The 10092-nt window shown below is 42.3% G+C and overlaps 1 protein-coding gene across 2 annotated transcripts; it reads right to left on the bottom strand.

The window, feature by feature from the left end:
* Window positions 1–463: 463 nt before the first annotated feature.
* LOC109470310 lies at window positions 464–5251 on the bottom strand. 2 transcript variants are annotated; one of them, XM_019769225.1, is made up of 2 exons: window positions 4906–5251; window positions 464–1233 (listed from the first exon to the last, which is right to left on the bottom strand). In XM_019769225.1, exons 1-2 carry the CDS (start codon window positions 5182–5184, stop codon window positions 1069–1071), a joined length of 444 nt encoding a protein of 147 aa, XP_019624784.1. In that variant the 5' UTR covers window positions 5185–5251; the 3' UTR covers window positions 464–1068. The 2 variants fall into 2 exon arrangements, 1 of the variants encoding a protein (XP_019624784.1); XR_002140242.1 differs by lacking the exon at window positions 4906–5251 and adding an exon at window positions 2016–2116 and having other exon boundaries at window positions 1166–1233.
* Window positions 5252–10092: the final 4841 nt, after the last annotated feature.

The raw sequence follows: 10092 nt of genomic DNA, 5'->3' as shown, positions 1-10092 counted from the left end.
ACGTCTTCTACACATGGACGAGCTTCTCGATACGACTGGTACTTTCCACTGCACCGCACACCTTGCTATTTACGGCACTAGGCTTTGTACGCTGACCTCTGAAAAGGGGGATTCCCCGTTCGCTGACGTTCTACTCTTGCCTGCGTACTAGTAGTACACTGGCATACTGTATCCCCTATCCCTTAACCATTTTTCTCTGACCTAATATATACATGTTTGCATGTTTGTGTGTGTTGAGGGTGTGTGTGTGTAATAATGTGTGCGTGTGTATGTGCCTGTGTGTTTGTGCATGTGTGTGTGCCTAAGGCAAGCGTGCGTGTGCGTGCGTGACTGTCAAAAATTTACCAAACCAATTGTAATTTGACCATTGTCTGAATAAGGGAACCTGATAAGCTATTGCAACGTGTTTGAATACCTGGCTAGAATGTACCAGGCGGAAAACCCCTATTCGGTAACGTGTTCGTGTATTTAGGGTATTTCCAGGTTATTTCATCTTACACTACAAGGAGCAAGCCTACAAACAAGCTGTTAACATTACCAGAAGAATAGCAGTCAACTATATGTCTACTTACTTGTCATGACTTAAGTCGGGTCTACACTTTAATATATACAGTCAACCTTTGCTTTGTTAAAAAGATTGACAGTTTGCATTTCTTTACAGTAAAACTTCTTGAACTGAATTTTGCTGAACATGCACATGCGTAATACAATTGTTACATATACCAATAAAGCATAATAACAAACATCATTGTAACATATATATATATATATATATATAATTCACTCTACCCATATAACTTGTTATCACTTGGCCATGAACTAAATGTATTTCAACCTTTATGACCTTTTAACTTTTAATATATACAGAATTGTTCATCATTTTCAACCCCCCGACAAATCTAACATGATACAACTTAGCGTTATATAACTCTACTTTACACAAATCGGTAATAAAAACACATAAGTCTGAATCGCCAGCTTCTAGCACGTTATTCTGATATGTCTCCTGATGACCTCCAAATCCAAGATGGCGGAAGGTTAACAGAGTTTGGTGGATCATTGCCAATCTCAGGTTTCCTCGGAAAGTTCCTGCAACTCTAGAGGCGAGAAGTCTCCACTGTGGCACAGTTCCATGTGTTCGACAACTTGTCTTTTGAGATTTCTCAGTTCTAGTTTCAACCGGCCAATCTCCGCACGTAACCCTGAGTTCGAGTTCTCCAGATGTAGTGTTTTCTGCATGGGAACGAGATGTAAACTTCGTCATCACCATACTCATCACTTTGAATGGGCCTTAATCATGATCTATTCTAAATAATGTAACAAATTGGAGGTAATATTTGTATTTTTATGATTTAGAAAATGTCAATGAATAGATACATAAAACATACTTTTTATTACATATTCTTGTCCAAATGAGCTGACCATATGTGGTCTAGATGACGTAAAACATTCTAACGCTAATACTGAAAACGCCTATGTATTATTTAAAACTACACTGTATACCATTGCTCATCTACAGTTTATTGCTGTTTCCTAATATAATAATTAATATTGATTGTGACAAGACTCATTTGTATTGCGTATACCTGCTCCCAGAATAACTATCAAGAGGAAGGCTGGGCGGAGGTATATGTTTATTTTTTTGTACTATTATCATGGAATTGTCCGCGCAACAGTTCTTATCAATAAATTATTCATCTGTGTTGGTAGTTTGTTGTTTTTAAAATCATAACTATTGTTCCAACACAGGGGATTGTTCTCCGGTCTAAAGCTATCGAGCAGTCACTCTAGTCTTCTCCAATAGACTGACCCAGTGTGCCTTGTCACGTGGCTTCTTTGAAGTGTGACGTCAACACTGGGTCAAAGCTATCTGGTAAACGATGACATCCCCCATGTAAATACATGTAGCCTCTTTCACCCCACTTGGGAAGTAGTTTAGGTGAGAACAATCCCTTGTTTTGGAACATTTTACGATTTAACTTTAAACAGAAGACCATCCCGTTGTAAGGCCTTACCTTCCTGAGTGTTTCCGCCTTCTCCTTGACCTTGTGACGACATCTAGCGGCTGCCTTTCTGTTCTTCTCTCTGCGCGTCCTCGCTTTCTCTTCATCTTCTTCACTCAACTAGGTATATTTAAGAAGACAAATACATAGGTTTGTAGTAACGAAATGGATTTAAACCGAGACACACGACTTACAGGGCAAAGGTCACTATTAAGTGAATGCAGCCAAACCAACTGAAAACAGCCTTCTTCTTGGTATGTGTGGATAAATGTTGGCATTTTCCAACTCGAGAGTTATTTCTTTTTCTATTTAGTTGAAAAACTGGCTCATAGACTTGTTTTGGCTGCCTGGTAGAGCTCTAAAAGCATTAGTGTCATTGTTTTGTTTTTGGTGGTGTACAGGGGGGTCAGAGGTCATGATCTCAATGTTTCCATGGATCGTATTTATTATCGCTTGTCAAAATGTGAAATTTTTGGACTAAATTGGACAATTTGGAAGTTGAACTACCTGTCAAAATGAGTTTGCAATAGTTAAAAACTCACAAGTAGGTGCTTTTTGACAGCTCAGTACTTGTAGTTTTAACATAATATTCCAATGGGGTCTAGAATTGGTGTCCTGTCCCCTACAAAATTAATCTAAAAGCGTAGAAGTTTCCAGACGGCATCCGCCATCTTTCTTCAGCTACTAACAATACCAGTCACCTGACCAATAGGTCAAAGGGCAACACAGGGCACGTGACTATAGACTTGTAATTTTACAAGCGGCTGATTTTAAAAGTTCAGTGAAGGTGCAAAAGGAAATTGTTACTCGAGGAACTGGAAATTTTTGGAAACTAGTAGCATCCATAGTACTTTCGTCGGTTACTGACGAAAAGATCTAGAAGTGGACGCTACTTGCAGAGTCTGACAGTGATTTTGTGAGGTTATTTTTTCCGTGGACTCTGGCCAACATTGTACTTTTGTAGCCAGACTGCAAAAAAAAGTCCATAGTATTTTGACTAGATAAAATAACGTTTGACATCAACTGACATAAATGTATGCACAGACAGCACAGCATACACAAAGAACTGTGTGAATGAAACTTGTTGTCAATCTGCGGTCCCTCCCTAACACTCTATTGCATTTTACCCCTTTTCCTGCTGGCATTACTGGCACAATATTTTTCAATAATCTCATGTCTTAATTAGGTCATAGACCCCCAACTTTTTTGCCCTGTGATGGCATAGTTACTTCCACATTCGTTGCATTTCGCTGCGGTGTGATGCGTTGCACGAGAAATACACCCAAATCGTACCTATATAGAGTGATACGTGTATATAGTGGGTACTGTATGTGCAAAAAAAAAATTGTTGGGCTCCGTAGGACAAGGGACAAGACAGCAAACACACGTACACAAACAACCGAAAACAATACCTCCATAATCGATCAATAACGTGTAACAAAGGGGTTGTCTGTACATGCCCATTCGGACGTTAACCGTTGACCGACATTGTGCATGTACTTTCCAGACAGTTTCACTTCCTCTTTCTCGGTGCATTATGGATTCAGTTTCAGGAGTCGGACTTTTTGAACACGCCGGTGTCCAGGGTAGGAGTTAAACACGTCATATTTCGTGCTCAAAATTATTTTAATTCTTTATCTCACTACCAAAGATCTAACACCGTAATTTAAAGCTGGAGTGCAGCGGGAATTTCATCAGTAAGCCACAAAACCAGTGCTTTAGAAATTTTACAAAAATAACTCTATGTAACAATTTGTGTATATTGAGCAAGATCTAAAGTTTGGAATAGGCCGAAAAAATCCTGACACATTCAGAACGTTTTGCCCCTTCTTAATTCGCCGAACTTCATTTAGAACCATTTAACAATTGCAAGGAGATTCATTTTTAACCTCCATCCAATTACGTACGTACGAGTAGCATTTGCCAGCCGCCATGCTAGTAGATTAAAGATGTGTTTTCCTTTTTCCATATCCCTGTAGTCTTACTTCTTCCCTACTGACACAGAACATAATGTTAGGGGGTTACGTCGTACCATCTTGAAGAACTGAGTTATATTTTTTGCTGATATCTATGTGAATTTCAATTAGAAGAAGAAGCAAAATGGTGTAGTTAAACTTCTTCTCGAGTTTTAACAAGGTACGTGTGGATGAAACAAAAGGATAACCATGCTTGATTCCATTTTGATTTTAAAAGCCTGTTCTCAGTTATTTTTATAACCAAACATTTAGAACATCGCATATCATACTTGCCTTTCAATTAAGCTCCTGTCACACATTCAAAAACTTTCCAGAGCACCAGCCGTTCAAGATTGGCTAAAATTTGGGAGCAGTCCAACCAAATTCAGGGCACTACCTCTATTTTTCAACTGACTCGAATTTGAGTAAGATTTGATTCAAATTTGACCATCAACCACTTCCCGACATACTGAACCTCCCACCCACAGCTAGATGTTTAAAAATTTTAATCAGTCGGTTGCCGCAGCCGCAAGTAGGTGGGGTGGGGGGTGGCTAGGGTTCTGGAGGCCATTTCGGCTATGTGTTGCAGGGGCTTTACTAAACAGCTACTGGTTGCCTGCAGACGTCATAATGTTTTTTATACATTCCAACATGTAATCACAAGACGTGGTGACGGCACACTCAAGTTTTTCCAACTTATATTAATGCTGCCACCAACACAGGGGACAATACATGTACAGTACTCATTTTCACCTGAGCGACGTAAGCAAAGTCGGGTAAAGTGCCTTTCCCAAGGGCACAAGATCGGTGGCATGTCAGGACTCGAACCCGGGACGTCTTGGTTCCGAGTCGAGCACTCTGCCGCTGCGCCACACGACCTCACGTCATAATTACCTTTCGCTTTCGGCTATTCCTTCAAAAAACAAAACGTAAGTTCCCAGTTTTACCTGTCTCTGTACTCCACTGTCCGGCGGCTTGTTCAGCATCTCAAAGTTCGGCACTACGGCATCCCTCTTTTCCTCCTGGTCACACTGCTGCAGTTCCTCCGGCTCTTCTTTAACAGAAGTAGATGGGGCCTCAACGTGCTCTAGAGAAGTCAACGGCTGCATGTCCGAGTGTTGTTTCATGGATAGGTCCAGATTTAGAACTTCTCCATCGATGAGAACGAGTGGTGGGAGCTCTGACGTGTTCAAGTTTTTGCAGTCTTCCAGCAGGTCGGAATCCATTTGGAGACCACGGCATGCGCAGCAGCGGCAGTCAGATACTCCGATGATACCGACACAGCTTGGATGGACCGCTACACACACCGCGTTCTGTTCTGAAACCAGAATGTACAATATTATAATACAGCTCATCAGATATGATTTGAATTGTGTTGCCAACGGACGATGAGGTCCTCAGAACATACTAGAATGTTTTAATACATGGGGATTCCCGATGACGAAATACATTACACTCTTGTAACTCGATTAACATTATGAAAGAAAACACAATACTTATTGTTTTGTTTGACCGAGCAAGGTACATATGGTAATATCGTATGACTCTAGTTAATGTAACGTGACTTGAATAAAGAAATTTATGTCATATGGATTGTCACTGACAATTGCCTTTCGTGACCTTTGACCAAGCGCGAGCTGTGAGGAAAAAAAACTCCCAGTGCTATTTTCGGAGCGGGGAATCCCCCTTTCCATCGAGCTGGCTGCAGCTAGCTGGCTGATGTTTACATACACGAATGCGATACTCTGTTGTTGCTGTAGCAAAGGAACGTTATGTTTGTGCACATCGTTTTTGTAAAACACATGCGTTACCAAACAAATGACCAGGCTGTCCAAAATCATAGATGAGTATTAGGAACGTTCTAAACTTAGTCGGATACACGAACACCTGTCTGTAAATGAAGCGAGTGTGGAACAAAATGCGTCACGACAAATTAACATGTCTGAATGTCAAAAAGAACGGGAAAGAAAGGGTAAGAATTTGTAAGCTTCCTCTCTTTTTGGTGCGATTGTCCCCAGTAATTTATTTCATTTTACGTGTTTGCCCTCATCAACACATATTCAGTAACTCAAACCCTCCTAGCAACGGCAATGTTTGGGATATTCCACATGAAAGCGACGGGGTGGGTGGGGAAGTGACTACAAAATAATTCAACGTAAACCGGGGGTTGGGGAGGTTCAAAAAAGTCTGAACCTTGGGGGAAAGGCCAAAACAATAAAAAAGAGAGGTTTTAATGTCTGAACTGTTATTGATTGTAAAAGAAAAACACACACACACACCATATTTAGCAATCACACATTCGCAGGGTTTATGCCAAGGAGAATTAACGCCATTTATGTTGACAAATTCAAGAGGCCCAGGTGTTGTTGTCTGATCTTAGGTATCGACAACAATTGCTAATTACAGATTCAAACAAATCCCGTGGGGTCACCTTGAACCTTGAACGTGGACATAAACGTCAGGTCAGGGGAGTCAAAATATTGCCCGCCTGTATCCATTTGACTGAATTCTGTAACCACTGGCCAGAGGCAAGAGGCCAATGGATACGGCAGGCAGCCAATATGGAGTCCCCTTGCCCCAAAACCTCTGCTTGGAGATTAATTAGTTGCTGTCTCGGCGTTTCTAAACAATAGGTCCTTTCTAATGGCGTATCCATCTTAAGTGTCGACTTTCTTTGCCAATAGCAATTTAATACACCAGCAGACCCGTCCCTAGAATGACCCTGAAACCTACACCGCCCGTGTGTGCTGTACATGTATGTCTGCACAGCAGGTCAAGGCTGATCTCTTATTGAGTACAACTAAAAGCGACGCCCTACCTTTAGAGAAACAGCACTGTATGCTGTCCACTGCTGTTAACACACATGTGCAGCTACATGTCGGTGTCCTACAGGGATCTACATGTACGCAGACGCTAGAGTTGCTGTCAGTTCTCACCACCACGGATACAAAGTACACCCCGGCTGCTATTGATATACAGGGCCTCAAATCAACATGGCAGAAACGGGGGTTCCCCTACACAAGGTTCAATTTGAGTTGGCTTGTGGGTCTGGATTTTGTTTGGAATAAAAACACGTTTTTGTCTGCGGTGCAGTTCCTTAGTGCACGTTTCAAACCTGACAGTGCTCTCAAAACGGAGACCTGGAGCGGGTAATATTACAAGGAATGGCCGGGATTCTGAACACTGTCGCCTTCTTAACCACCGAATGAAACTTCTGCTAGGAGGATATTCTAAACGCACGAAGTTTGGTAATGGTTTCGTGGCACACCACTATTGACCGTACAAATGTTTGGGTTTGGGCTTTTGTTTTTGCACAGGTGACATTTTTACGCCAACCCCAACCCAACCTCCGGCTAAAGTGCCACCCACCCAATAGTGATAAATTCCTATTTAGTGACGTTACCCTCCCACTCTTCCCGTGAAAACAACAGACGTCCTTATTGGTTATCCTGGAACGATTTGAAAGATACAAACTAGACACCCAATGGATAACTATATCCATTTTACTATAACTTCAGGATCTTTGCCTTACTATAACTTTGACTTTTAGCCCCTATCACACATTCAAGGCCATCTCCTGGCAACCAACCAAACAAGGTTGGCTGATGAAGTGTGTTCACAAGCAGTCTGACCAGATTTAGGCAACGCCTACGTATACCTTTCTCTGTCTCTCTATATACGTACATATACTACCCCCAAAGTTGACCAACAGCAAACCAAGGTCAAACCTAATCTCCAAGCAGTGGCATGACAGTCGGAACCTTTTTTCAATGCACTTTAATTTGTCATAAAATAAATCAACATAGCAGAAGTGTAGCAGGAGTACGAACACACTTCTCCTGAATTGCGTGGACTTTCTATTTAAGGACACAAGAAGAAACACAGGGCATTTACTAACATACGGATACACGAATAGGACATGAAACACGAAAAACACTAAGCCTGTATTTAACTATTGTACAGCCGGGTGGTGTAGTGAAGGAATGAGTTACAGTCTTTGTGCCTTTCTTTTTATCGTACTGCCATGTAACCGGTAGATCTGCTTGAAGATAAGGCCGAACCTCTCTTCTATACCTGTATGTGTAAAACATTTTGAAACATCCGGCTGGCGCAGCCGAACACCAGCTATTAAAACCACAGCCGACTGCCTTGCCCCCGACCTCGACTGTTAACCAATGCACATAGCCTTATAAATAAACTACCAGTATATACATGTACTGGCGCCTTTCCAATCTTAGTAGAGTTGATAATTCTGGCGGACAAGTTTACTGACGGTGAATTTTCGCTGGACTTCCTCAAGTTAGTACCCGGACAAAGGCTTAGTACGTTCTTAAACCCGGAAAACTGATTTTTCCACTTGCCTGCAAATAAACACAGCAATACGGATGCCACGCTTCCTTCAGTAGAATATACGTTGGTAGAAAGTTTTCTTCCTATTTTCTTCATTTGGTGGTAAAGTAGGTTCAAGCTTGATGTATTTCGTGTACATCATAAGGCCACAAGGTTTCATGAGCAAGAAAACGCGTACCTGGTAAAGTGTGCCTGTTAGGGTGTGCAGCTTTTCTGAGTCACAACGGTTTCCTCCTTTGAGTGACTCAGAGGTATTCCCCGAAAAACACAAACAAACATTTGGGACGCGTTGGTGGGACCCAGTATGACGTAGTAGGAGACGTAAAAGGATAAACCCCATATATGCTGAAAGAGTCAAGAGTCCATGCGTCGTCTATAATTATAATATAATTTAACGGCTCTTGGTTGCAAATGTGCTGATGTTGACACATTGGCGCACTAAATCCGTAGGGTGTTTTTGTCACCCAGTTAGACAATTAGACACCGTAAATGGTGGTGAAGTCGTCTAAAGTACCTTTCACAAGGGCACAACGTCGGGCCACGGTGAGTATCGAACCCGGGACTTATTGGTTCCGAGTCCAACGCTCTAACCGTTGCGCCACCGACGCCACGCGTCGTCTGTTGACATTAATTACAGTGGTTGTCCCAAACGGTTTCCAAACAATGTGTTCTATCTGTTTAGTTCCTCTTTCGATCGTAACTCCAGCTTAATTTGTCAGTGACGATTTTTCCTTGTCAATGAACCAGATTTAAGTGAAAACAGACGCGCCCTCAGAACGACTCCGCAAGTTGCCTTGCTGTGTTGTGTGCACCATACGTCAGCGCAGCAGGTCAAGGCCGACCGTTCATTCATCAGTACAACAACAAACCTACGCCTACGTACCTTTCGAGAGAAACAGTGCTGTTAAAGTTGTTCAGTGTGTACAGGTAGCTGCATTTCGGTCTTTGAAGGAACTTGTACACAGACGGTAGTCGCTCGCTGTAGTAGTTAACTTAGTCTCAGCAGCCGTTCCCACCAATACGTATACAAAACGCCCAAACTGCTAATGAGACAGCCAAAACATGCGGCAGAAACGGGCGGGGGGTTCCCCTACACAAACACACACACACACAGACAAGGTTTAAACAGATTTGCTCGAGGGTCTGGGTTTACATATTGCAAAAATAAGATTTATGCAGTGGGTAGTTGCGAATAGTACACAGACGTTTTGAACGAAAAACAAAGCATTCTAAATTGCGGCACACCCCTAAATATATTGACTGTACACACATCTATAGCTAACTACGGCACCGCCCAGTGTTGAGAGATTCCAAATCACCCACGTTACCTGCCCACTCATCCAGCCAAACAAGGGCCCTTCACTGATTATTCTACAATTTGAAATATACGAAATGTACATTAGTGGCCACTAAATGAAAAAAAAAAATTAAATGCCTGTTTCACTGTAACCCTACCACAATTGTGGGGCGTGTGGCGTAGCGGTAGCGTGTTCGGCTCAGGACCAAGAGGTCCGGGTCACCGATCTTGTGTCCTTGGAAAAGGCACTTGACACGACTTTCCTTACTTCACTCAGGTGTGAATGTGTCCCTAGCTTCGGTTAAGGACGTCCCTCGGATAGGGCGTTACATGGAGGTCCCGTCACAGAACGTAACCCACCGCACTTATCACCAAGTAGGGGTCCTTCCCAGTGTGAGTGGTTCAAACCTTACAGTCCCGTCTTACACAGCTTGTACAAAACTGGTGTGTTACGCCTAAAGGCAGTTAACCGGTTATACGAAGCAAA

Source organism: Branchiostoma belcheri, unplaced genomic scaffold (genome assembly GCF_001625305.1).
Source record: "Branchiostoma belcheri isolate BF01 breed outbred unplaced genomic scaffold, Haploidv18h27 scaffold22, whole genome shotgun sequence".
Taxonomy (NCBI): domain Eukaryota; kingdom Metazoa; phylum Chordata; class Leptocardii; order Amphioxiformes; family Branchiostomatidae; genus Branchiostoma; species Branchiostoma belcheri.
Note: the sequence above shows the minus strand (reverse complement) of the source record. Positions and strands in the feature narration are given on the sequence as shown.